The sequence below is a fragment of the Camelina sativa genome, chromosome 11, assembly GCF_030686135.1.
Source record: "Camelina sativa cultivar CO46 ecotype springtype chromosome 11, ASM3068613v1".
NCBI classification, from domain to species: domain Eukaryota; kingdom Viridiplantae; phylum Streptophyta; class Magnoliopsida; order Brassicales; family Brassicaceae; genus Camelina; species Camelina sativa.
Genome location: NC_141890.1, coordinates 51,059,723 through 51,084,451, shown reverse-complemented (window position 1 = coordinate 51,084,451; position 24,729 = coordinate 51,059,723). Strand labels below are relative to the sequence as shown.

Genomic DNA, 24,729 nt, shown 5'->3' with positions numbered 1-24,729 from the left:
AGGCAGAAAGAAAGAGTGTTTACCACAAAAAGGGTACGCACTGGTTTGGTTTTTTGGGCTTTGCAATTGAAAAAGGGCAGAAAATAGTTGATTGGTTATGTTTCTTTTGTATTAAAGGCAGAAACGCCAATAACGGAGCTAAGTGTCTCTTTACATTCTCTTCTAATCAATTATTGTTTCTGTTATGTGTATTCTGTATCAATTTTCAATTCACAAAAACAATAAACAAAGACTGTCCTTGATCACCACAATATTGCTTCATCAGAAGCTGCAAATTTCAGGCGTAATATAACGTACATATATTATTAATTATTATATATTTATCCTGAGCATCAGATTTTATAAATTGTGTTCCACATAGACATGGAACCCATTTCACCTTCAGATGTCTCTTTAACATATATGTGTGTATATATATATATATATCTCATTACTAAAATGATTTCATCAGTGAAAAAAGAAGAAATCTCTCAAGTAATATGAGATTTGGTTCATGGTGGGTCCCGTGGAAGTGGAGTCATGGTTCCTCCAAATGTCATGCACATGCAGACGCGTCTTCCCTTTCTAAACTGATGTTATTGGATGTAAACAAATCTACTTATATAATCCCACTCTACTCTCGGTACTCACTTTAATACAAAATATCGCTAACCCAAACGGTGATTAGATAACAACCTCACAAAACTCCACCAAAACAGTTTTGCTGTTGAAAATTGGCAAAACTATAAAGTTGATCCATCGAGTCGTGGCTCGAGTTAAAGAAAGTCCCCACACTAGAACGACGGCCGGGTGGAATCGTGGGATCAAAGTTAATAGAGGCTGCTGAAAAAAATAGGAATACTGATTTTTCACGCCTAATTTTCTTAATTTCACTATATATATTGCATACCTTGTTAACTGCGAAGTTGCAAACCCTAATGGCCTAAGGCTAGCTGGCGCTAGCTTTCATATTTACAACATCTTCTAAAGTTTGATTTTTCACCCATATAAAAATCAAGCATGGAAACATAAATTTCAAAATAAGCTGAATCGAATAATGACAGTATTTGTGATACAATGTTGTTTCGAAATGGTTGTGTTCGAGTTAATTTTACTGAATCTTATTGTCTATTTAATTGTATGGATATACTACGTACTAAACAAATGATTTGAACGAATCAAAGGTTTTGGAGAAGGGTAATTAGAATTTCCAGAAAAGAATTTGTCGTTCGTTATTATATCTTGAAAAACAGGATCACAGTCATGTACATCTCCTACAAGGATTAAATGCTGATAAATTTTACATTACTTTTTTTTTTCTATTATAAAATAGTATAAATCAAACATTTAGATATGATTATTGTAGGAAATTAATTAAGAAGAAAGTAGAGTGTGACTGAAGTGATATTTTGTAAAGTAGATAGGGTGTTGACACAGATGATAATGAAAAAGAAAAATCAACTGAAAGATTAGTAATATTAATATATGTTTGTTATATCACAATAAAGTTTGGAAGGAAGAGACATATATATACCGTCCGATCATGTAGTAGCATATATACCGTCCGATCATGTATAAAGAGGGGGGAGAGAGAGAGAGAGAGAGAGAGAGAGCAATCACACCGACCAGAATAGTAACTTGGTAAACGTCCGATCCATGCTTTTTGGCCTTTTAACTCCCATCTTTTCTTAGTAGAGAATTTTTCATACTTTATAGTTTATATGTTCATCAAAATAATTAGAACACTCCTCGCTTTCACGTTCGCATTTGAGTACGTAGTCCACTAGCGTGGCCCAAAATTCTATAACCATCATTTTTTTTTGTTTTCTTCTTCTTTTGATTATACAATCGATCAAAACTATGGATGTATAGAATAGGCTGATTAAGCATGGACGTTTAATAAAGCGTTTGGTGGAGAAATAATTGGGCTTTAGTGAGTAAAACATTTGAGCTAAAAGAAAGCAATTGGGCCAGAAGGCCCTTTTAAACGCCACGTTAGAGGGAATCGCGCCAAGCGTTTCCGATTCCGATTCTAATTCCGATTGCTGAGCTCTGAACGGGTAATCGGAGCAACTACATAACGACGAGGCAGACGTTGTGTTATACTATATATTAACGAGCCAAAGTGATTGATGATTCTTCGATTGAAGAACCAGACGCTCGGCAAACTCAATCCGACTCGTTCCTACTTATCTTCTTTGGTTCTCCGACGAGATTCTCACTCGCAGATTCGTACCAAAACCGATCACGATCGCCGGAGAAGAGAGTACGAGGGAAGCGAGAAGTCGAAGAAGAAGGAACATGACGGTTTATTTATGTGCAAGAGCAAAGGCCAACACCTCCTTACCAACACCAGAATCCTCGACGCCATCGTCCGTAGCTCCGATGTCAGGCCGACGGATACAGTCTTGGAGATCGGACCTGGTACTGGGAATCTCACCATGAAGCTCCTTGAAGCATCCCAGAATGTCGTCGCCGTTGAGTTAGATAAGCGTATGGTTGAGATTCTCCGCAAAAGGGTTTCCGACCATGGCTTTGCTGATAAACTTACGGTAAAACTCCTTTGATTTGCCTTTAATGTTGCTACTAAGATTGGTTTAGGGAACGAGATTAGTTTTTAAGCGCACACAAACTGTTCGATGAAATGCCCAAGAGAAGACATTATTATTAACCTCTTTTTTTAAAAAAAAAAAAAAAAAAATTGTATACTTACAAAAATATACTGTATATTATAGATTATTCAAAAAGATGTTCTGAAGACAGAGTTCCCTGAGTTTGATCTCGTGGTTGCGAACATTCCTTACAACATATCATCTCCTCTTGTGGCGAAGCTTGTTTAAGGCTCCAATACGTTTCGCAGCGCCACTCTCTTGCTCCAGAAGGAATTCTCTCGCAGGCTCTTGGCAAATCCTGGAGATTCCGATTTCAACAGATTAGCCGTGAACGTTAAGTTAGTAGCCGATGTTAAATTCGTGATGGATGTGAGTAAAAGAGAGTTTGTTCCACCACCTAAAGTCGATTCATCTGTTGTTATGATCACACCAAAGGAGGTATAACCTGAGGTTAATGTCCAAGACTGGCTGGCGTTCACTCGCACCTGTTTCGGGAAGAAGAATAAGACGCTTGGTTCCATGTTTAGGCAGAAGAAGAAGGTCACGGAGTTGCTGAGTTTGTCTGCAGGGAGGAATGGTTCGAAAGTTGGGGTGGCATGTAGTAGTGGTGAGTTTGACAATGATGTTGAAGACGATGAAGATGGGAGAGACAATGTGTTGTGTTTGGATACAGATGCAAGTATGTTCAAGGAAAGGGTAGTTGGACTTCTGAGAACAAATGGGTTCGAAGAGAAGAGACCATCCAAGCTTTCTCATGGCGAGCTGTTACATTTGCTTTCTTTGTTTAACCAAGCTGGCATCTTTTTCCATGACATTACATCATTACCAATGGATCTACACGAGTAATGCATTTGTATTTTGGTCCAACACCTTTTCATTTATTTTTCTCTGAAGATGACAGTAGACAAAGCTACTTAATGCGGTGATTTTGGGGGAAATATAATATTTATGGTAATTGTAGAATAGGAATGTGAGATCATGTCCCTGCCACCAAAACATTAAGGGGATCTTGGCGAAACAGAAATTAAACCATGATAAAAAAATATTTAGTTATGACTAAATTAAATACTGTAAACTGCGAATATTTTTAACATCCAAATCTGTTCCCATTTATTACTAAAAAAAAAATGGTTCAGAAGAGCCATAGAATGATATCTCCGGCTTCTTACAAAAAGATGACATTAGCTGAAAAATTTCGTCTCTTCTGCTAATCCAAAAAAAAATAGCAGAGAGAACATTCATATCCAACCAACACACAAAAAAAAAAGTGTTTCGTCGGATACAAGCAATAAACCCTAAAAAGCAGGTTTTGCTAGATCTCGGCGTAATAATTAATTAATTAAAATCCTAATAATAACCGTAATGATTACTATATCCTGGATATGGATATTGATGAAGGTGAGGTTGCATTGCCGGCGACTGAGGATAATATGGCCGATGCTGCTGAGAGTAACAATTTGCATCACTCAGCCAAAAACTGTTGTAAGGTTGTGTTATTGGCTGGCCGTACACGAAGTTGGAGCTGTACTGAAGATTGGGATACTGATGATTGGGATACTGATGATGATTGGTATACTGATGATGATCATCATCATAATGATGATATCCACCGGATTTCACAAACGTCATTTCAGCAGCTTTGCCTTTTATCGAACCCACTACTTTTAGGAGTTCGTTTGGATCTCCTCTACCCGAAACGTAGGCCATGCCTTCGTCTGCGTCTAACGAAAAGTTCCCTCCTTAATGAGAAAAAAAAAAACAACTCAATTAGATTTAGAAACCTACGATTTAATGATTCTACGTCATATATTAGGATAACACACCTTTGACCTTCTTTAAAATCTTTGTCATGCTCTTGTGCCACGCAGGGGACTTCGTGTCCACCTTAAACCCACAAGTCTGTCAAAAAAAGAAACGATAATGTCACATCTAGTCGATATAAATTAAAGAGACATGAAAATATAGTTGGTAAAAAACTGAAAAACGAACCATTGGAGTAGAAGAACAATTATTTGATGAAAACATTTCTGAAAAATCTTTTGGACCTTGAGGAAGCTCAAAACACTGAGGAAAGATGTATTGCAAAATGATAACGTCTCGTACGTTTATATAGATTTTGTTTTGACACGTTTTGTATTTAATGTCTTCTCGATAATTGCTTACATGGAAAGTGTTTCGACTAAAGGAAATGGTTTCATTAATGTCAAAATCCACTCATCCCGGATATGGCATACTTTAATCCAATTGATCACATCTGCTGTGAGTAAACTATTGGATAACAGAAAGTTTTTGAAACAAAATCACTTAAACAATTTTCACAGCGTAATAATCTTTCTATACAGTCCCCCATAAAATTTACGAGAGGATTGAAATCATAATTTTATTTACTAGCTTTAATTATCATTGAAGTCTATAATATATCGGTTTTTGGATACAGAACGTACAATTGCACTCTAAATAGTCGACATGTTTTTCCCCGAATGATGAGCCATTATATAAATTATAAGGCCTATAGCGAGGGAGACTATAACGTTAGATGGATATGGGCCACTTATATGAATTATAAGGCGTAATAGCGAGGGAGACTATAAGCCCATAACCTTGTAGAAGGTGGACTAGAATGTCAGATGGATGGGTATTTTACCGATGTCTTCAATTCAGGTCCCATTTTGAATCGGTTTGTTTCTAGCTCGTCAGAACTCAGAACCATGAAGGCGGCAACTCAAAATGCAACAGTGTAGTATGTATATCAAAGAATAATTTATGGAATTGGGCGTGACAACAACTGTTTTGTTGAGTCTAAGAAATCATAGTGAAGACCGGAAGAGAAAGATCTAATCTTTTGTTGTTGGAGGCTTTTTTAGAAATTTCAGAACGTTTTCATAGACGATGAATGTAATGGATGAAGCAGGAACATTTTTCAACAGATTAGCAGTTAGTCCCCTATAGAAACCTCTGAGACCTTCGAATCTGCATCAACCCCCAAGTGTTAGTCAGTAGTGTGACACTAACCAAAACATCATATTTTTAAAAAAGACATAATCGAGACACCAAAAATATGCCTCCTAACCTCGCGGTTTCTCTGATGACATGTAAGCTGTCTATATATCTTGGAATTCCGTTAGTACCAGGTCGTTGCTGAACAAGAAAAAGAGGAATGAATGTTTATGAAATCCTCAAGTATTGCACAAGATCACATGTATGTAAGATGTACGGAAGTTCCAGGACATTAGGTTTGAGCTAATAATAAGATCAACAGGTACCTGCAATCGTGCTCGAATAACCTGAAATGGATATGTAAGAAGAACTGCAGCGACTTTGGAGGAGCCACCAAGTGCAGCATAATCTCCTGAGTTCTAAAGAAAGAATGGAAGTAAGGCGTGTTAGCATTAGTATTATTTGTGATGCTGAAATGGGTGTGGGATCGAGACTAAAGTTCCTATATAACTGAATAGCTGGAATGTTGTATGCTATGAAGAAGAGGAACTCTGTACCAATGAACTGTCAGCGGATTCCGACTTTTTTCTCTTTTCTTTCCAATCCACAATGATTTTACGAAGTTCCTCATATGCTGTGAACTGAATAGCACCATGAGAAACCTGCTGAAACCAGAATGGCAAATCATTCAATCGGTAATACCTTTTTGGTAACTAATATACCCATCTTTGACAGTTCCAATCAGTGGATCTTGTGGTAGTTTCATAATGAACATGACAAGAGAAAGATCAGGATAGTTACTAACCAGTACCAGACCAGGGCCAACACCCTTGTAGAGAGCCCTGGGTCCTTCCTCTTTCACTATGGTTTTAACGGCATCTGAAGTTCACAAAAGCAACATTTTTAGAATAAAATAACCAGAAATAATGACATATTAGAATTTGTTGCAGCATAGCACAAAAACCTAATAGGCCCGAGTATGATTGGGTTTGATGAAGAGGTGTCTGAAGCTGTAATCTCGTTTTGACAAGCCAAATCGGATTTGTGCATAAACAGACCTGAGAGCATCCTAAGCTTGAGACAGAGATCTAAAAAAACATAGGAGAAATGGAGACATACTAATATGGTGTCTGTTATACTCACCAAGGCCCCTGCTTCAGCAGCAGAAGCAAGGTGAAGACCAGGGCTGAGTTTCTCATCGTCCCTGCCTTTAGCATATCTCTGCTTGGCTCTTCCATAACTACAGAGAGATCATTTATTTGTTTCAGAACATTTAAACAAGATCTAATGCTAATAAACAACAACGAACTAAGATGTAAAACATTAAGTGAGACACAAAAAAAAGGAAAAGCCTTTATCCATATTTCCAAGCTGAATCACAGCTTTGTTTGCTTGTTTGATCAGAAATCATGAAGCAAGAAAAATGTAACACTCACAAAAAGAAGTATAAGCCCCATGAAACAGTAGAACCGATAACAGCAGGGAAGAAGCCTGCATAAAGTCCTCTCAAACCCTACAGAAGATTTGAACAAAATGAGCTATAAAATGGTGATAGCTCACAAAAACAGATACACCAGAATTGTCACTGGATTATGCAAAGTGGAGAATGAACAAACCCCAGAAACTAGAATTCCTCTAATGGATCAAACTACATTACAAAAAGGGTAAGAGAGATTCTTCTTGCGCAAACCTCGAGACGGGCAATGGTGAATACAGCGTGAGCAGTGTTCTTGTACGTCGGGAGACTTGACCCTCTACCGTCGTTGACTGTTCTCAATCAAAGTAAGCAACTTTAAACGAATCTATGAGTTAAAAACAAAACTGAGTTCTCGGTCAGTTGCAGGAGTGAAAAACACCAGACCTTGGAATCTCGTACGAACGACATCAAGAGGGTGCACAGCAGCTACGGTGGCGAATCCAGCGACGGCGCCGGCGGTGGCGTTTTCCCACTGCCATGACGCCGACATCAACTAATCGTGAGATGTAACTACTGCGTAACTGCTATTGCGCTTACAGAGCTAATCGAGAGTAGAAGAAGGGAAAGGGCAGTTGACGAGAGAGTCGCCGTCCTCCGTCCGGTACGATCGCCGACTCGAGTTTCCCGTTCAAGATGTGTGTGACTGTGAGCGTTCCAACACGGCACCGTTTTCTTAATCGGAAGCTTTAAAACCCAAATCAGAAGATCCCAGGCCCAATACTTCTTTAACTAATTCTAACGATACTTCAAATAAATATTTAAACTTTCCGCTCTATATTCTCAGCTATTTCTAAAACGACCCCAGTACTTGAGAAAATCATATTCCATCATATTCTTTTTAATAATAGAAAAAAAGAAAGATAAGTCCCCAAAGTTTTGAAGAAACGGATATTTTTACTATTTTAAAACGTTTAGCAATATAGTCTTTTAATAATGAATTTTGTTTTTGTCCCTAATACGATGTGTTGGTTTCACACTTTGCACGTTCGAAGAGTTTGAAAATATTGCAAATCTCATCAAATACATCAGCAAAAACGTTAAAATAGTATATAGATCATTTGTCGGAAATATATAAGATTTTAGTGAAATATACAACACACATCCAATACATACAAAGCCAAAAGAAATAGAAAACTCAATGATACGTATACGTTCATGCCAAACAAACTGAAGCGTTGTACATGATATATAAAGATTGATTTGATTAATAAGCATGGTTAACCCTCCGGCAGATGCGTCGGATCTCTCCCTTCACGCCAGTCAACGGAGAGATGTTTCCCATCTTCACCATCGATTTAGCAAACTGCTCGAAGAAGGCCTCTTGATTCTCAGCGTATAGCACCACGAGCTCCTTCGACTCTCTGTTCTTTGTGAACAGAATCTCATCGGAACTCAATAGACCTTTGTACATGATCAGGTTCTTGAAGTAGTGGTTGTCGAACTTGAACGGTGTCACGAAGTCGAGGAAGAAGAGGTTCTGGTCACCCCCGGATCTCGGACATCGTTTACGCAACAGGGTTGCATAGTACTGGCTAAGAGTCAGATCAGGCTTCCCGTTACCGGACTGGTTGTATAACCTCTGCCGGAAACTCGTGCACCTCGAGTTTCCTATGGTGTGACTTCCTGCGAATCAAACAAGTTATGGGATCTATAAGCAAGCTTTTTTTATCATTGGTTACGTACGATGGATCATGGATGGATGGATGGATATATTACCGGAGAGGGAGACAAGATCGACGAGATCGAGTCCTTGACGCTTGAACTTGGTGAGGATGGTTTGAAAAGTGTTGTTTGGAGCAGGGATGTCATTGTTGGAACCACTCAAGCTTGCTCCTCTCGCGTCTCTTCTTCCTAGAGGTACTTCCCAGCTTGGTCCACCCGTCTGTGTATATATATATTTGTTCATTTTTCCAATTGATGATAAATGAATAAATGATCATATCGTTTTGTGTGTGGTGAATTGTGATGACTTACGATGACAGTTGAGTCTCTAGCGGCTAGAGCCAAGATATCAGCGCAAGAAACTGTTTCAGGACACTCTTGTTCTAAGGCTTGTTTGATTTCCTCGATGAGTTCGAAACCACGAGCTGAGTTGCGGTTAGGATTTGATCGTTTCTCGCTGATTATGGTTCCGCTGCTGTCCAATAGTATCGAAGCATCGCATCCCTGCATGCAGTGCCAAACATAACGAGAAAAATATGTAAACAATATTTATAATTTTCACGTATGTTGTTAAACCTTAAGAAAGTTTGCTGAGCTTGAGACCTTGACGAAACAGTCATGGAAATGGAGCCTGAGCAGGGAGGCAGGCATGCGAGGATCCTGTGCGAATGCTTTAGCCACAATGGACTGAACAATCTCTTGGGCTTTAGGACACGAGTGGTCGTAGAACTGTGGAAAGAGATAGCCGCCAGTTCCATAGGCTTTGGAACACAAACAAAGAGGAGATAATGCAATGAGAGAGAGAGCTGCGATAAACATGTTTAATGACTTAGCCATGTTTTTGGGATTTATTTTCTCTTGATGACTCTCGTTGGGTTTAATCAACTCGGTTTCTTGTAACTTGGTGATTGTGTGTGATGCAAAGGGTTTCATATATAGAGTAGACTTTGTGGACATTTGAGAGAGACGTTGGAGTTGGTAACTAATTGTAGCTGTATATTGGATTAGATGGATACATTAGTTGATCTTTAAGGATTGGTATGAATACAAGATTTGTTAAGACTTTTTATTCATTAATTTAAAGCTACTCATGTATGCCCACTTTATGTACCTCATATATGATTATTTGCAGTTGTTGTATGGGATGTTTGTTACATGTACTAACTAGTAACATTAGTATTAAAACGTATACAGTATTATATTTTTTGCTTTTAATCAATGCATACCAAACCGAAAAGATATTTCTATTGATTTGTGATATTAAATGGAGAGGTTAGCCTGAAGAGTAAGCTACGCTAAACACTTGCCCTTACTTGGTTGATTTTACTTGGTTGACCATTAACCAAATAGTCAAAGAAATAATGCTAATTATTCTGCAAGCAAACTAAATAATCTTTTGACTGATTGTGTGCTTAACAAATAGATACGGCTGATAAGAGTACGACAAAGACATAATAAAACTGTAGATAATGACAAAATCATCGAGAAACAGCTTCAACTGCTCTCCCTAACAAAACCAATACCAACTATTTTCCTTTTCTTTTCGTGCAAATGTGACAAAAGAAGAACAAGTCGTAATACCGAATTCTACTGCGCGACGATGTATTTAGACTTTTTCAGTATGTCTTTTCGTCATTTTCTCATGTCATTCATTCATTATTCATTTACATTTACAAATCTAGCTCCAATATCTTCATAGGCCCAAGCATCAATTCTAATTCGGTTTATGGTAATGCCCAATCCAGTGGGAAAGCACAGCGAGTTCGAAAAAAGGCCTAATCCAATATTACATACGCAAACTATCTTACTAATTGTTGTGTGTTGCTACAAGTCAGCAGTGCATGAGAAACAGGCCTCTGTAGTTGAGTACACAATTAATTATGTAATAGCTACACCACTAAGCTGAGAAAACACATAACAAGAAAGTAGATTTATAGATTTATGATACGAAATTACATAAAACAGACATCTCATAACTTAAAAAGAGCCAGATGCTCATGACACACTCATGTATCTCTCACCCACACTCATATAAGCCAGCACACATCGCAGGACGTACATACATAAAAAGCACACATACAACGACCAAATGCGACTGCGTTACAAACCCTCCTTATTTTATTAGTATTTAATATGTATACATGTTTGTGTAAAGCTTAACGGCCACCACCGCCGGGAAGTTTCTCCTTGATCTTGTCCATCATCCCCTTCTTCTCGTGGTGCTCGCCACCATAACCGCTGGCATCGTATCCGGTGGTAGTTCCGGTTCCCATGCCACCCATTCCTTGAGCTTGATGACTAGATTGATCATGATGACCTGGCAACTTTTCCTTAATCTTTTGCGTTATTCCCTTCTTCCTCCTGCCTCCTTGTCCATCATCCTCCTATTATATATATAACATCAATTAGATGATCACACATCGAACAGTAATTAATACATCATAAAATCTTGTTTTTGAGACTTGGTATATACCGAGCTAGAGCTGGATCCAGATCCGGAGCGGTGAAGCATTCCTCCCAAGCCACCACCACTTTCCTTGTGGAGTTGCTCTTGGCCGTGGTGCCTAGCTCCTCCGCCTGTTCCAAAGGCTTCGGTCCCGGTTCCGGTTCCGTATCCTTGGCCACCAGTTCCATAGGTACCACCGGTGCCAGTTCCGTAACCTCCTCCGCCAGTGGCTCCTAGACCACCGTGTGCTCCGCTGCCAATAGGGTTTCCATACTCGTCCAACTGCTGGATCGGGTTTCCATACTCGTCAGTGGCCTGACCTCCTGGACGGTTCTGGTAAGACGCCATCTTCTTCTTCTTCGATTAAGCAAATACTTTCAGCTATACGCTATAAGATAAAACTCTTTTTTTCTTTGTGATATTTAGACTTTGATATGAGTTTGATTGATGAAGGTTCGTTAACGCATGGAAGGTAGCTTTATAGTCCGGTTTCGGATATGGATCAACTATTAAATTATTGAATCATAATTTGAAAAGGGACGCGTGGCAGCAGCAGAAAATGTCGGTTTGGTGATTGGACATACGTGTCCGTGAATAAAACGAACTGTTTTTATCATTAAAAGAAATGGGATTTTTGATTTTTATTACCGAGCTTTCATGTGGATACCAAGTACGTGTTCATTACAATCCCATGACAGGGTGATGAATCTAGGTGGAAAGAAAAAAAATATATATATATATATATATATATATATATATATATATATATATATCTGTCTTCTTCCTTTCTGTTGGTATTAAAACAGTAAACACTAACGTAGAAACGAGACACGTAACTGTTGTCCTTGAAAATGATGAGACTTTGTTAATTATTTCCCATACACGTATACCAATCTATTCAAATGTTGGGTGGATAGTATTCTTAGAAACTTGAGTGGGCCTGAATTTGGGCCAAGAAATCACTTATTATTAAAGCTCATATAGTAAGATAAAGGCCTTACACAGTCAAATCCAGTTACGAAAAAACGCTGCGTTTCGATGATAATATACAGTCGATGGTGGTGTTCGTCAGGAGTTTTCTCTCTCTCTGCACCAGATTTCAAATCCTTTGAATGTTAAAGAAGAAGCTCTTCTCTTGACGGGACAAAAACAAAAAAAGCTCTTCTCTTATTACAAGAAAGAAGAAGGAATCGAAGAATTGGGATTTCTAGGGTTGAATAAAAAGATGGATCCAGATGCGGTGAAGTCGACCCTATCGAATCTGGCATTCGGGAATGTATTGGCCGCAGCTGCTAGAGATTATAAAAAGGTAATTGTTTTTCCTATGCAAGTGTTCGCCATAGATGATTCTTTCTTAGATCTAAGATTCTATTTCTGAATTGATGAAACATTTTGTTACCATTGGCTGGCTGGGTGTGCAGGAAGTTCTTGCAAATGAAAAGGCGCAAGGATCAAGACCTGTCAACGAGGAGGTTGATCTTGACGAACTTATGGATGTAAGTACAAATCAAATGAGACATGTTATGCTTCTCTTCTTTTTTCTCATCTATGGGAGACTTACTGACTTTGCTCATGTTGTGTATGTAGGATCCAGAGCTTGAAAAATTGCACGCTGATAGGATTGCAGCACTCAAGGTTCAACTTCACCATCCATATGTTGTTTCGGTTTTAACTCTTCTAACTTCTTCATTAGTATGAACGAACTATGAACTAACACCCCCAAGATACGATGTCTGGGCAGAGAGAAGTGGAAAAGAGAGAAGCATTCAAAAGGCAAGGGCACGGTGAATTCCGAGAAGTTAGCGAAGGTGACTTCTTGGGAGAAGTCACTCGGAGTGACAAAGTTATATGTCACTTCTACCACAAGGAATTCTACCGTTGCAAGTAAGTTGCGATTCTTATCTCTCATTCACTCGCATCACTCTTTTTTTTTTGGCGGTCTTTGATATGCGAATATCAAGTACTGAAGCTATGCGCTTCAACATTGTAGGATAATGGACAAGCATCTGAAGACCCTTGCACCTAGACATGTGGACACAAAGTTCATTAAGATGGACGCAGAGGTCAGTAATCCTCTTGATTACCATTTCACTTTGTGGGTGCTAGCTCTTCTCATACTTGGGAAACTTATCAATGTAGAACGCTCCCTTCTTCGTCACCAAGCTTGCGATCAAGACTTTGCCCTGTGTTATCCTTTTTAGGTCAATCTTACATTTTCACTCACTCACTCATTTATTTATTTTAACGCAATTCGGTCTGTTGGAGTTTAAACTAATGAAAACAAAATTTTGAAAATCATTAATCTTCAGCAAGGGTATCGCCATGGATAGGCTTGTCGGGTTTCAAGATCTAGGTGCCAAGGACGATTTCTCCACTACGAAGCTGGAGAACCTTCTGGTTAGAAAAGGTTGAAGCTGAACCAATCTCTCACATTCTGATTATTTCCTACTTATCATACGCTCCACCTTTAATCATTTAACCAATTTTTCTTTTTCTTTTTCACAGGAATGCTTAGCGAAAAGAAAAAAGTGGAAGATGATGAAGACTACGAGTATCAAGAAAGCATACGTCGGTCCGTTAGGTCTTCCGCAAATGTCAACTCTGATTCTGATTGATCTCAATGCTGTTCTCATGGCAAGATCTCGAAACCGTTTTGTGTTTGTTTTTGCCGCTGCTTTGTTTGTATTGTTTTGTTTATGATTCTTAAGGTCTTTTACTTACATAATGGCGAAACTCGTTCTATATTTTTCTCAGAACTTCTTGACAAACAGACAAAAATATTGATCTTTATTAAGTAATGTAAGAAAACTTCAAGTAGGCAATCAAAGAAAAGAGATGCTGCAGTCATGAGGAGAAGAAACAAACCATAATAGAAAGCCATGCAATAAACAAGAAGAACCAAAAGGAAAGGGTTTGTAAGTGAGCTCACTATACTTCACTTCACTTCACTTCACTTCATTGCTATGGATTTGTATTTCTGGACAGTGCTTGTTATAGCTTGTTCTACAGGTAGCCTTTCCATGCTTGATGCTCCATAGAAGCCATGGACACAACCCTGTGTTCTCTTCAACACAAACTCTGCTTCTTCTGGACCTGATATTGGACCTACATACAAAAAGCTTACTACATCAAACTCTTATCAAACAATGACTGTAGATTTCGAGAAGTTACTATAATACCTCCATGGCAGAGGACGATGATGTCTGGGTTGAATCTACGAGCAGCAACTGCAATAGCTTGTACACGAACAACACTTTCTTCCATTGACACTGCGGTTTTCGCCCCAATATTTCCAGATATCGTTAGACCCATGTGTGCTACTATTATATCAGCTCCCGCTTTCGCCATTTCTTCTCCTTCTTTGGGGTTGAAAGCATATGGGGTGGTCAATAGCCCCATCTTATGCGCTTCTGAGATCATTTGAACTTCTAGGCTGCAGTATCAGACTAGTTTTAAATGGAAATTTAAAGAATCCATAGAAAAGTGGTTTTAAGCGGCTGCTTTTTGTAGCTTACCCATATCCCATTCCAGTTTCCTCAAGATTTTGTCTAAAATTACCATCAAAGAGACCAACAGTTGGAAAGTTCTGGACACCAACGAACCCAATGGACTCCAACTGCTTCAGAAAATAGTCCATACGTCGAAAGGGATCTGTTGCGCACACCCCAGCAAGAACAGGCACTGACTTCACTACCTGCAGGTTGGATTTAACATATGAAGAGACAGGTTTTAGAGAGAAAATGTTTGAGTAACTAACAGAAGCAACTGGAACGATATGCAAGTTTCTTGGGTAAATGAATAAAGAAACTGACGGGTAAAACTTCATTCGCCATTTCAAGCACGACTGCATTGGCATCAGCAAATGGAAGCAAGCCTGCTAAGGATCCTCTTCCAGCCATCCGAAAACGTCCAGAGTTATATATCACTATCAAATCAATCCCACCAGCTTCCTCAAACTTTGCAGATATTCCTGTACCAGCACCTCCCCCGATTATTGGTATTCCCTTCTCTATTTCATCTCTTAAACGTCCCAAAATGGTCTGAGTTCGTTCCAAGGTTTCTGGAGCCAGTGATGATAAGTCAGTTTTCTAATTCCAACATGCAAGTCCCGTATCAAAATGACTAGAACCACCTATTGGATCTGGTCGTTAGTTTACTGATCATTATGATAGGGAAGGGCAAGAGGAACCTGGTTTTGCATTGGGGAAATCTGTAGGACTGTATGGAATCCTTTCAGGCCTCAACCCCGTCTTAGATATGTGTCCATCATCATGCTCTCCAGTACTAGTTTTAGTCGAAGCCGTTTCAGAGGGTTTGATTTGTGAGTAGGTTTTAGGACAAATCTCAAGAAATGAAGCAACCAATGCATCTGCAAACTCAGGGTCATTGATGTGGTGTGGGTAAACATTGACCTGTCAAAATACACAACGTTTCAATACCTGAAAGTAGATGAAGCCAAACAAAACACTACTGCATGGATAATATAGAAAAACCTGTCTCTCTTCCTTTGTTTGAATGAGCCTCTGCAATTCATTTATGAGAGCACCAGTTGCTTCTGGATCACAGAAAGGTTTCCCTGGAGCATCCAATGCAGAGACACCTTTCTCTGGGAGACAAACCCTAACATTTGACGTTGATTTGTTCAGTTTATCTGCAATAAACCTTGCAAAGATTTTGTTCTCTTCTGCTGTTGTTCGAATGAGAGAAACCTGAAACAGATAACTCAAAAAAAAAAACAGATGCTAATAGAAAAGACAACTTAACAGTATACAGATTCCTCACCTGTTCATTGTGAACATGAATCTTTCTTGTTTGGAAATGTGAAGGAATAGTATCTTTACCACCAAAGTTCACCATATCTAAGGCTCCTACACTTAAAACCAACGGTATACCTTTTTCTATGGTAATATCAAAACGGGAACTATCGCATGCCATCACACCTCCAACTACATGGTCTGCAACCTCGGTTGTTGTAATATCCATTACTCCCTACGGGAAGGAACAAGTAAAAGAAACTTAAAAAAGGAAGAAACCAATGCCACAGGCACAACCTCGGTAGTTAGTTAGTGCGACAAGTAAAAAACAAAAATCTCGACGAATGGGGAAAAATAGAAAAAAAAAACCTGTATAAACCCTTCTTTAACCAAAGATTCCATGGCTCTGCCGCCAACACCGGTGGCATGAAAGACAAGTGTCTCATAACCTTCTCTTGTTAATCTATCCTGGACTGCATTTACACATGAAGTCGTCACACCAAACATGGTAATGCCCACAGTGCATTTCCCGTTCTCACTTGAGGAGCTTCGAAACATCTCAAGCCTCCCGAGTACCATACCGGCAAAAGAAGCCCCAGCGTTTGAAAAGACTAACCTGCTAACACTGTTGATACCACAGACATCCACCACAGAAGGAAATAAAACCAAATCAGAGGTCCCAACATAAGGCTCGGTTTGACCACTGGCCACAGTGGATACGATGACCTTGGGAATCCCGATGGGGAGGGACCTAAAAGCCGATGATATCAGCGAGGTTCCTCCGCTTCCGCCAAGACCTATAGCACCAGCAAGAGAGTTATCCTCAACGGCTTGCCTAAGAAAACTCTCAAGGCATTTGCTCATGATACCAACGGCCTCGCCTCTATCATCGGGAAGTTTCAGAGGCTTTTTCTCGTGGTTCGATCCAGAATAGCATGAGAGAACTTGTTCTCTTGTTACAAATGCAAAGTCGGTAACATTCTGGATCTGCTTATGATCATCAGTACCCGCCGAAACATCCACAATCACAACCTCGACCTGTTGTTGTTGTTGTTGTTAATTCCAAATTAAACGGCGAAATTGGAGAGACTGAGACTAAACGATGAGGTTCTGTTGTGCGTCGGAGGAACTAATAATATCTTTTTTTTTTTTTACCTTGGAAGATGATGATGAGTTGTTTGAGAATGCGCCGATATTTGATCGCACTGATCCAGCAAGGAATCGAAGCTCATCAAGCTTGGTATCGATGGTTCCTACACAATACACTCGACAAGTTTCGTTTGCCGCCATCTTCGTTTCCTCAGATCAAAATCCTCAAGATCCAAACAAACACTCCCCGTTACGTTTAGTTATTGATAGTATCTCAATAATTTTGACTTTTTGATTTTGAAGCTCAATAATTTGTCTCTGTCGGTTGGTGACGTTTCCAGATTTTACCTTTTTGTTGTATATTGCGTATTTTTTCCAAAGTTTCGATTATTAAGTTATTCGGCCGAAACTTATGTTTTATACCAGATTTTTACCCGATAAGTTTGTTTGTTACCAAATAGTGAAAATACCCATGTTGCCTTTATTTATTATAGAGAACGTCCCTAGAGTTATGTTGCTTTATTTATGGGTTTGTTAGCATTAATTAATTAATGCATTTTGGAAACTTAATTTAATCTGGAAACTAATACATTCACTATTTAAAATTGAAAAAATAGGTTGTTGTGTAATAGAAAGTTTGTGTGATAGGGAAAAGTGGTGGGGCAGAGGTTTTGTGAGAAAATTACAAAAATGGATATGTGTGTGGGTAAGAAATAAAACTTTTTTTTTTCCTCTAATCATAATTATTCAAATAATTGTTAATATAATATATTTTTAGAAAACTTTTTAGATACAAAAAAAATACAATTTTTTTCTTTACAATATGATATGAATTTTATTTAATAATTTTTAAATATATTATATAAATCTTTTGTATCCGTACACCTTAGTATGTGTACAGATGTCTATACACATTATTATGTGTACAGATGTCTGTACACATTATTAACTTTACAGATGTAATTTCTATAAAAATATTGCAGTACAAGCATATGTACAATCATTTGAAACCCTAAGAATTAAACAAATTTCATCTGTACAAATAATAGTGTGTACAGACATTGTGTGTACAGATGTCTGTACACATAATTAGGTGTACAGATCTTAAATTTGTAATTTGTTTAATTCTTAGGTTTTCAGATGTCTGTACCCCAATGGTTTTGTAAAAATTATATTTGTACACATAATTAATGTTACAGACATATGTACATTTAATAAGGTGTATAGACATTTGTACACTTAAAAATGTGTACGATACAAAATATTTATATAATTTATTTAAAAATTATTAATTAAAATTCATACCAAATTGTAAAGAAAAAACATAGATTTTTTGTATTTAAAAAGTTTTCTAAATAAAAATTATATTAACAATTATTTGAAAAATAAAAAAAAGAAGAAAATGGGAAAAAATGGCATAGAGTGTAATTAAGTAGAATCCTTAATAGTAAAAATGGATGTGGAAATAGTTGAACAGTGGTGAATGTGTTTTTTCCCAATTGTAAATAATAAATGTATGTGTTTCCTAATTATGCTTGAAAAATGTATTATTTTGCCAAATATCTCTTTATTTATTATAGAGAACTTCCCATCTTTTGTTATGGGTCAAAGTAAAGATGGGGGGAGCTGATCGGACCACTTACATAAATAACATTTACTTGGTTTCTATATCTAAATGAAATTTGAAAAATAAAATATACAGTAAATAATTATTTTCGAATCAAAGAAACGACTAGGGAAACAGTCGTTTTGTTCGTGCAGCTAGTATGTTGGGATACATGATATGCAAACTTGTTAAACAGTGTGTCCATAACGTCAACTCCGAAGTGAGCTACAAGCAACGATTCACTGACCGCTCTTATACATTTGGCCTCTTTTTCTCCTGCTTTGGATTTCTGTGAATGTAACTTATAGTCCTCGTCGTAGTTATTACTCTGGCCAAGATCAAATCCATGAATCTCCAAGTCATTGATCTCGAAGGAGCCTTCTTTGCGAATCATTTCGATTGCTTCTTCTTTGATCGGATCATAAAACGGCATGTTGAAAGAACCAACCTTCGATGCACTCACAAGACCCTATAATTTGTAAATCAACACATACAGTACGTATTTTAAATGTCGAAAATTTGGTATTTTTGAATGTTACCTACCTCACTGACTAGGTCGCGCAGAGAAGTGGATAACAACGTCCAAAAGTGACAACAATCCCTGTGCAATGGATCATCAATAGTTTCTCTGCCGATGAAAGTAAGAACCATGCGTCCATTCCAAACCATCTCCTCAGAACGCATTTTCAGAAATGTTGTAAAGTCCCTTTGAAATTGAGTCAAATAAGCCTTGTATGTACTTGGAGGACTTGAAGCTGCTATGTACACACACGAGGTATCCTTCTCGAGTCCTTTGGGAACCTTACAAGCTCACAGTTCCATCATTATTATAACCTTTACTTAAATTATGAGCAAAATTTAACTAATTAAGCAAGCAAGTAAAGTAGTTGCCTGACCTTAGAGAGCCAATGGAGGCTGTAAGATGAATGTACAAAATGGAGGCTCTTGCGGGGAAAGAGCCTCGAGTAGAAGGAACCTGGGACTCCAGAGACGAAGCACAAACCTTTGCTTTTGACAATCTTGTTGAAGAAAGCTATGAACTTATTTGTCGTGTTGAAATCATTGTTTGGAAGATCATTAAGACAACAATCAATCTCCGGTGGCTTTTGGTTACATTGTTGACATAACACAGTGATCGTGTTCACGATCTCAGACATCGTCAAGAACGTGTTTTGCCCAGTAGCACATCCCAAATCAGCTACTTTAATGTAAGTAGGAAAGTTTAAGTTTTTCATCATTCCTTTTGTGTTCTTAACCAAAACCGGTTTGACCTTCCGTATAACTCTTTTCTAAATAAGAAAATGGACGATTAGATATATATATATATATATAAGTAATTTTTGTTTTGCAGGATTAATGAAAAACAAATTATATGGAATCCTAATGGAAGGAAACCTGAAGAAGAGAATTGGTGGAGTAACTGTTATCTCCATCTCCACCACTCATACTAAGAGCTTTCACAAAAGGGTACCTACTGCTTCTCTCATCATCTCCATTATTTTTTTCAGTACCACCCTTACCGTTACACCTGCATCACAAATATATATACATCGATGTCAATTCAACATACACAATAACACACACACAGTACACACATGCATATGCCATCTATTGGGAGAGAAAACCTCGAGGAACGATTAATGGTGTTTATGAAAATTGAATCAACGTCTTCCATTAATTATTAAGTTGTGTCAAGAAAAAAGTTTTGTTGTTTTGGGAAGCTACGAAACTTTAGGGAGGCTATGAGCTTAAGATACTTCGCACAATTAATTTATTTTATAGAGGTGGGTGGGAATTTCATCTATAAAGGTGTGGTCACTGCTAAAGAAGATATTATTTTCGCATTTCCGATCCTTTTCAGTTGATTTAATTTGGTGTTTTGCTGTGGAGTAGCCCCTTGATGTGGAGATAGCAAACGTAAAACATGCCGATCGAGTAGGTGTAAAACATTATTACCCGAAATGTGTATCATTGAGATTAAAGTCATCTTAAAATTAACATATAAAAACTGTCGGTCGATGTGTATCATCAGAGAAACTCGAATTTTCTTAGTAAAGACGAAACAATAATAGCAAATGCATGCAATTTTCATTTGTAATCTTTCATGTTTTGTCCTAAATACTCAGCCTAATTGTGGCTTAGGGCGAGTAAAAAATTGTGGCCTTTGTTATTAAAAATATATTTTTTTAAAAATTAGTCTTTCAAAGACAAAAGTCATCATAAGATGAAAAAATTAGTATAAACCAAAACTTTTCTATCTATTTGTTCCTAAAAAATTTCTAAGACACAATTCCAAAAGACATTTTCTTTACTTCTAATTATCTCTTTTATCAATTGTCTTCCATTAATATTCTTATACAGTTATACTACACTTATAACTATAAAACGAAAATTATTTTATGTGCAGAAATTTCTTTATACATAAAACATATTTATTTTCTTATAATGAGATAATGTCATGGACTTCTCAAACAAAACACCACTTTGCATTATTACAACACATTTATCTTATCAACTTAAATACATATAACCCTAGTTGGAAAACCATGTGGCCTAATAAATTTAAAAATTTTGGTGGTCACTGACATGCATAACACCTAACTGGGATTCCCCAACCATCACGGTTGGTTATAATATTAATTGTCCTGCAAATAAAGTTTATCTGTCATATGTACTGTATCAAATTTTCGCCACTGAGTTTTATTTTATCGTACGCCACGTTCAATTCTGTGTCTTTTTTTATCAGTCCGACATGCATGGTTTTAATAGCTTTTTAAAATAGTAACCGTTTTTTCATTTTTGTTACAAATTTAGTTAAAAGATCAGATCAGATGGGAAATACTGAAATTGCCTCTGATATATTATATTTCTTCAACTTTTCTAGATGAATTTTAGCTTGGACATACGATCAACAACAACAAGGAATTAGTATGGGCCATATCACGGCATTTCTATGCTCTTTATAATAGTTTCAACTTAACCCATACAACTAAAAGACGATAATCTCATATCCGCAGCAGAAGCTTACTCCTAAACTAATCATGATGAAGTGGGCTTTGGGCCATGCTTTACCTGACTATTAAATTAAGGATCCATCTCTTCCATGATCAGTGGCAACATTATAAAACTCTGTTTGGACAATGATCTAGTAATAGTATATAGGGATAATTAGGTTTTTTTTTTAATTATTTTTAATCTGTGTGAAAAATTTTAAACGAAACTGATTAATTTGAAACAGGTGCAGTTTTGTGTAAATATTAATTGGAAACTCTGTTTGGACAATGATCTAGTAATAGTATATAGGGATAATTGTGTGAAACAGGTGATTAATTGGAAACTGATTAATCTGTGTGAATATTACATGAAATCGTATGGTTTTGTGGACAATAAGCATCCGAATATTCGCAGTGCTCTTTATTAGTTTCAATGTTGAAATTGCTTGGCAGCGCAGAATCATAGTTTTAAGTTATTAATTATTATGCATGAAAAATGTTGTCAACGTCAATTATGCGAGACTACGCTTAGTCAAGGTATTAAAAGTTTTAAACTAAGATAAAACAAAAAGTCGTGGGTACGCGATGTCATGTCCAATCAATTTATTGTCTTTTTATGTTACTTTCAAAGAAAAAAAAAAAGAAAACTTCCCATGTATGAAACATATCGATACACTCTTAAGTTAGGCACGTATTTTTATTACTGACACCATCTATTATTCTATTTTGTTTTGAGTTGGATAGGCACATATAATCATTTGTGACTTGTTAGTTATCCTCATTTGTGATTGTTTTCGAGTAATCCTCATTTGTGACTCTGCCCTTCTTCACAGTTTCTTGTGCGAGAATTCACTTTGATGAGCCGAAAAACTTGAAGCAATGCTGGGATGGTTTGTCATTGTTAAAATCTGTCCTGATTAAGTTTAGGGGTGGAAATGTCATTTGTTACTCTTGTGGCTCTAAGCTGTTTTCTAAACTAATTGTAATATATATATACGTAAACATTCAATTTTAGTTTTAATCCGATAAAAAACAAAAAAAAAGAAATCTCGAACGAAACAATGTGTGGGCAGGGTCCGATATGAGGCACGTTGGCGTGTAAACACGTTGCATATGTATGACGATACTCAACATTAGGGAAGCAAGTAAAACTACCCTAAATGGATATTTGATTTAAGCATTATATCATTTTGGTCGACCGCCCGTTGATATGTAATATGTATAATATAGCAAATTTAACCATATAATCCGTCGATATGAAAAATGTGCTTATGATAATTTAGGTCAACATCATTATCTGACCTTTTTGCATCCCATGCATTGTCGTCCATGGTAAAGCATATAAATTAATAATACATGTCATGTCTATGTAGTTTAGGGTAATTAATATTTATCTTAAAATCTGAGTAAAGTTAGAAATGAAACTTAAGTGAAGAATCAGCATTGGCGAGTCAATTTCAATTCGTCAAACTGAACAGAAAGAAGTAGGAAATAGATCTTAAAATAACATTTAAAAACAAAAAAAATTGTACATATTTGCAACGTACCAATGATGATATTTGCAAGACTTTGATGAAAGAATTTAAGAATGTCGATTGCAGTAAAACTTGTTTCTATACATTATATGTATGTTCAATATCTCAAAATGTTACACTGTGCTGTGTTGGAAATAAGGGCCAAGTGATGGTAAAAGTGGCTTAAGGACAAATCCAACAACACCAATAGCAATAGCCGCTCGTGGTGGAAACTATCATGATTGCTCTAATTAAAGAGTCCCCCAAAAAGAAATAATTTAAATGCAACAATCAGTAACCCAACAAAATTCTTATAAAAATATCAATGTTGAAGAAAGCGTTAGGTGTTTACTAGGCGGTGATCCAACGCCTAGCGCCTAAAATGCCTAATCGGAATTTAGACGGTTTTAGGCGGTTTAGGCATTTACACTATAAACGAATATATATATGATATTATATACATAATTATACAAAATATGTATAAAAATAATAAAAATATTAAATTAAAAACAAAACAATAGATAAAAATATTATTTCAATTCATTTTAAATAATATATTAAACATCTATAATTATGTTTATAGAAATAAAGCTTATAAACTTTAAATTTGTGTAATTAAAATTTTAAAAATACACTAAAATGATCATACTACAGTTTTAGACGGTCAAAACGATCGTTTAGATGGTGCTATAACGCCTAGCGCCTAGATGGAGCGGAAGCGGATTTCTAGAATGCTTTTTGAAACACTAAAAAATACTAGTACTAGTACATCTTGCAAAAGATGGATCGGCTCGATACTAGAGAATCCATATATGTCAAAAGAAGGGTAAAAGAAACCGACTTTTATTTCGGATGAGCAGAGATTACGGGACTTAGTGAAAACTAAAGTCACTTTTCTTCATAATTCTTCTGCATAAAAAGTTTAACGTTTTTTTATATACTTTTTGCCATTCAAAATAATTACACTATCATTGGTGCCGATACCCATCAGAAACACGGCCGCTTCAGCAAATTAATACTATTTCTTTATTTGATCTTTTCTTCTTCTAATCTTATAGTTGAACGCTACGAGATCACTGAGATGACTTACTAGGCCATCAATCATTCCCATGAAGCATTCGAAACGAAGCTTCCTTCAATTTAATTTAATAGTAATTTCATTGAGTACCTTTTTCAATTGTCTTCAATCCCATTATAAACATTCACTAATATATTGTTAATTTTATTATTTGATATTCGTTTTCTGATTGATATATATATATATATATATATATATATCAATTGTCTTCAATCCCATTATAAACATTCACTAATATATTGTTAATTTTATTATTTGATATTCGTTTTCTGATTCACTAATATATATATATATATATAATAACCGCGGCGCCCTAACTATATGTGTATTGGTGTGTGTATGTTTCTACCTGTCTACGTTGTATTTCAATTTTATACACGTTTACAGTTTTTATCTGAATAATTGCATCTAATCAGTAGATTTAATTAATGTGCAAATCTCATTGGGCAAAAAAAAAAAAAAAAGATGTACAAATCTCTACGCTTCAATAAATCCCTTTTTAGTCGTCTGAGTACATATAGATAATAAATCTTGCATGGTTAATAATTGCAGGAATGAGAGTTAGTCGGTGTAAAAGTCCAA

The 24,729-nt window shown here is 36.8% G+C and overlaps 8 protein-coding genes across 11 annotated transcripts; 2 read left to right on the top strand and 6 right to left on the bottom strand.

Moving 5' to 3' along the window:
- The first annotated feature begins 1,941 nt into the window (after positions 1-1,941).
- LOC104727406 (ribosomal RNA small subunit methyltransferase, mitochondrial-like) lies at positions 1,942-3,529 on the top strand. The gene is made up of 2 exons (XM_087471192.1): positions 1,942-2,531; positions 2,715-3,529. Exons 1-2 carry the CDS (start codon positions 2,112-2,114, stop codon positions 2,817-2,819), a joined length of 525 nt encoding a protein of 174 aa, XP_087327318.1. The 5' UTR covers positions 1,942-2,111; the 3' UTR covers positions 2,820-3,529.
- Positions 3,530-3,938: 409 nt separating this feature from the next.
- Positions 3,939-4,616, bottom strand: LOC104729106 (uncharacterized). Its single transcript, XM_087471710.1, has 4 exons — positions 4,581-4,616; positions 4,415-4,490; positions 4,150-4,330; positions 3,939-4,056 (listed from the first exon to the last, which is right to left on the bottom strand). Exons 1-4 carry the CDS (start codon positions 4,614-4,616, stop codon positions 3,939-3,941), a joined length of 411 nt encoding a protein of 136 aa, XP_087327836.1.
- A 701-nt stretch (positions 4,617-5,317) lies between these two features.
- Positions 5,318-7,753, bottom strand: LOC104727404 (folate transporter 1, chloroplastic). 2 transcript variants are annotated; one of them, XM_010446503.3, is made up of 10 exons: positions 7,390-7,753; positions 7,219-7,295; positions 6,965-7,041; positions 6,672-6,768; positions 6,493-6,586; positions 6,334-6,407; positions 6,086-6,190; positions 5,855-5,947; positions 5,662-5,729; positions 5,318-5,561 (listed from the first exon to the last, which is right to left on the bottom strand). In XM_010446503.3, the coding sequence occupies exons 1-10, from the start codon at positions 7,493-7,495 to the stop codon at positions 5,426-5,428; spliced, it is 927 nt and encodes a 308-aa protein (XP_010444805.2). In that variant the 5' UTR covers positions 7,496-7,753; the 3' UTR covers positions 5,318-5,425. The 2 variants fall into 2 exon arrangements, with proteins under 2 accessions (XP_010444805.2, XP_010444804.2); XM_010446502.3 differs by having other exon boundaries at positions 6,086-6,193; positions 7,390-7,748.
- A 285-nt stretch (positions 7,754-8,038) lies between these two features.
- LOC104727403 (peroxidase 72) lies at positions 8,039-9,588 on the bottom strand. Its single transcript, XM_010446501.3, has 4 exons — positions 9,271-9,588; positions 8,980-9,171; positions 8,722-8,887; positions 8,039-8,628 (listed from the first exon to the last, which is right to left on the bottom strand). The coding sequence occupies exons 1-4, from the start codon at positions 9,502-9,504 to the stop codon at positions 8,210-8,212; spliced, it is 1,011 nt and encodes a 336-aa protein (XP_010444803.3). The 5' UTR covers positions 9,505-9,588; the 3' UTR covers positions 8,039-8,209.
- A 994-nt stretch (positions 9,589-10,582) lies between these two features.
- On the bottom strand, positions 10,583-11,590 carry LOC104727402 (dehydrin Rab18). The gene is made up of 2 exons (XM_010446500.2): positions 11,141-11,590; positions 10,583-11,051 (listed from the first exon to the last, which is right to left on the bottom strand). The coding sequence occupies exons 1-2, from the start codon at positions 11,459-11,461 to the stop codon at positions 10,824-10,826; spliced, it is 549 nt and encodes a 182-aa protein (XP_010444802.1). The 5' UTR covers positions 11,462-11,590; the 3' UTR covers positions 10,583-10,823.
- A 469-nt stretch (positions 11,591-12,059) lies between these two features.
- LOC104727401 (thioredoxin domain-containing protein PLP3B) lies at positions 12,060-13,945 on the top strand. The gene is made up of 8 exons (XM_010446499.3): positions 12,060-12,422; positions 12,535-12,609; positions 12,701-12,748; positions 12,855-12,997; positions 13,104-13,176; positions 13,253-13,314; positions 13,423-13,520; positions 13,619-13,945. Exons 1-8 carry the CDS (start codon positions 12,339-12,341, stop codon positions 13,726-13,728), a joined length of 693 nt encoding a protein of 230 aa, XP_010444801.1. The 5' UTR covers positions 12,060-12,338; the 3' UTR covers positions 13,729-13,945.
- LOC104727400 (toMV susceptible protein tm-1(GCR26)) lies at positions 13,882-17,345 on the bottom strand. 2 transcript variants are annotated; one of them, XM_087471191.1, is made up of 10 exons: positions 17,023-17,279; positions 16,484-16,905; positions 16,237-16,340; positions 15,896-16,102; positions 15,607-15,822; positions 15,303-15,525; positions 14,926-15,173; positions 14,629-14,807; positions 14,293-14,546; positions 13,882-14,218 (listed from the first exon to the last, which is right to left on the bottom strand). In XM_087471191.1, the coding sequence occupies exons 2-10, from the start codon at positions 16,551-16,553 to the stop codon at positions 14,064-14,066; spliced, it is 1,656 nt and encodes a 551-aa protein (XP_087327317.1). In that variant the 5' UTR covers positions 16,554-16,905; positions 17,023-17,279; the 3' UTR covers positions 13,882-14,063. The 2 variants fall into 2 exon arrangements, with proteins under 2 accessions (XP_087327317.1, XP_010444800.2); XM_010446498.3 differs by having other exon boundaries at positions 16,237-16,905; positions 17,023-17,345.
- Positions 17,346-18,506: 1,161 nt separating this feature from the next.
- LOC104727399 (salicylate/benzoate carboxyl methyltransferase-like) lies at positions 18,507-20,397 on the bottom strand. 2 transcript variants are annotated; one of them, XM_010446496.3, is made up of 5 exons: positions 20,188-20,397; positions 19,958-20,090; positions 19,459-19,851; positions 19,106-19,363; positions 18,507-19,031 (listed from the first exon to the last, which is right to left on the bottom strand). In XM_010446496.3, exons 1-5 carry the CDS (start codon positions 20,235-20,237, stop codon positions 18,666-18,668), a joined length of 1,200 nt encoding a protein of 399 aa, XP_010444798.2. In that variant the 5' UTR covers positions 20,238-20,397; the 3' UTR covers positions 18,507-18,665. The 2 variants fall into 2 exon arrangements, with proteins under 2 accessions (XP_010444798.2, XP_010444799.2); XM_010446497.3 differs by having other exon boundaries at positions 18,507-19,010; positions 20,188-20,343.
- Between the last annotated feature and the right edge of the window lie 4,332 nt (positions 20,398-24,729).

Excerpts from the sequence above, each read along its gene's own strand:
- LOC104727406 (XM_087471192.1), top strand. The coding sequence starts at position 2,112 with ATGATTCTTCGATTGAAGAACCAGACGCTCGGCAAACTCAATCCGACT. Across the intron at positions 2,532-2,714 it reads GCTTTGCTGATAAACTTACG|ATTATTCAAAAAGATGTTCT; the intron begins GTAAAACTCCTT and ends TGTATATTATAG.
- LOC104729106 (XM_087471710.1), bottom strand. The coding sequence starts at position 4,616 with ATGTTTTCATCAAATAATTGTTCTTCTACTCCAATG. Across the intron at positions 4,491-4,580 it reads ATTGTTCTTCTACTCCAATG|ACTTGTGGGTTTAAGGTGGA; the intron begins GTTCGTTTTTCA and ends TTTTTTTGACAG. Across the intron at positions 4,057-4,149 it reads CAGTATACCAATCATCATCA|TGATGCAAATTGTTACTCTC; the intron begins GTATCCCAATCA and ends TTTTTGGCTGAG.
- LOC104727404 (XM_010446502.3), bottom strand. The coding sequence starts at position 7,495 with ATGTCGGCGTCATGGCAGTGGGAAAACGCCACCGCCGGCGCCGTCGCT. Across the intron at positions 6,587-6,671 it reads CTGCTGAAGCAGGGGCCTTG|GTCTGTTTATGCACAAATCC; the intron begins GTGAGTATAACA and ends GGATGCTCTCAG. Across the intron at positions 5,730-5,854 it reads TTATTCGAGCACGATTGCAG|CAACGACCTGGTACTAACGG; the intron begins GTACCTGTTGAT and ends TTTCTTGTTCAG.
- LOC104727403 (XM_010446501.3), bottom strand. The coding sequence starts at position 9,504 with ATGGCTAAGTCATTAAACATGTTTATCGCAGCTCTCTCTCTCATTGCA. Across the intron at positions 9,172-9,270 it reads TCCATGACTGTTTCGTCAAG|GGATGCGATGCTTCGATACT; the intron begins GTCTCAAGCTCA and ends CACTGCATGCAG. Across the intron at positions 8,888-8,979 it reads CTAGAGACTCAACTGTCATC|ACGGGTGGACCAAGCTGGGA; the intron begins GTAAGTCATCAC and ends ATATATACACAG.
- LOC104727402 (XM_010446500.2), bottom strand. The coding sequence starts at position 11,461 with ATGGCGTCTTACCAGAACCGTCCAGGAGGTCAGGCCACTGACGAGTAT. Across the intron at positions 11,052-11,140 it reads CTGGATCCAGCTCTAGCTCG|GAGGATGATGGACAAGGAGG; the intron begins GTATATACCAAG and ends TATATATAATAG.
- LOC104727401 (XM_010446499.3), top strand. The coding sequence starts at position 12,339 with ATGGATCCAGATGCGGTGAAGTCGACCCTATCGAATCTGGCATTCGGG. Across the intron at positions 12,749-12,854 it reads ATAGGATTGCAGCACTCAAG|AGAGAAGTGGAAAAGAGAGA; the intron begins GTTCAACTTCAC and ends ATGTCTGGGCAG. Across the intron at positions 13,521-13,618 it reads GAACCTTCTGGTTAGAAAAG|GAATGCTTAGCGAAAAGAAA; the intron begins GTTGAAGCTGAA and ends TCTTTTTCACAG.
- LOC104727400 (XM_010446498.3), bottom strand. The coding sequence starts at position 17,157 with ATGGCGGCAAACGAAACTTGTCGAGTGTATTGTGTAGGAACCATCGAT. Across the intron at positions 14,808-14,925 it reads TGGCGAATGAAGTTTTACCC|GTAGTGAAGTCAGTGCCTGT; the intron begins GTCAGTTTCTTT and ends TCCAACCTGCAG. Across the intron at positions 14,219-14,292 it reads CATCGTCCTCTGCCATGGAG|GTCCAATATCAGGTCCAGAA; the intron begins GTATTATAGTAA and ends TTTTGTATGTAG.
- LOC104727399 (XM_010446496.3), bottom strand. The coding sequence starts at position 20,237 with ATGGAAGACGTTGATTCAATTTTCATAAACACCATTAATCGTTCCTCG. Across the intron at positions 19,852-19,957 it reads CCACCAATTCTCTTCTTCAG|AAAAGAGTTATACGGAAGGT; the intron begins GTTTCCTTCCAT and ends TTTCTTATTTAG. Across the intron at positions 19,364-19,458 it reads GCCTCCATTGGCTCTCTAAG|GTTCCCAAAGGACTCGAGAA; the intron begins GTCAGGCAACTA and ends TGAGCTTGTAAG.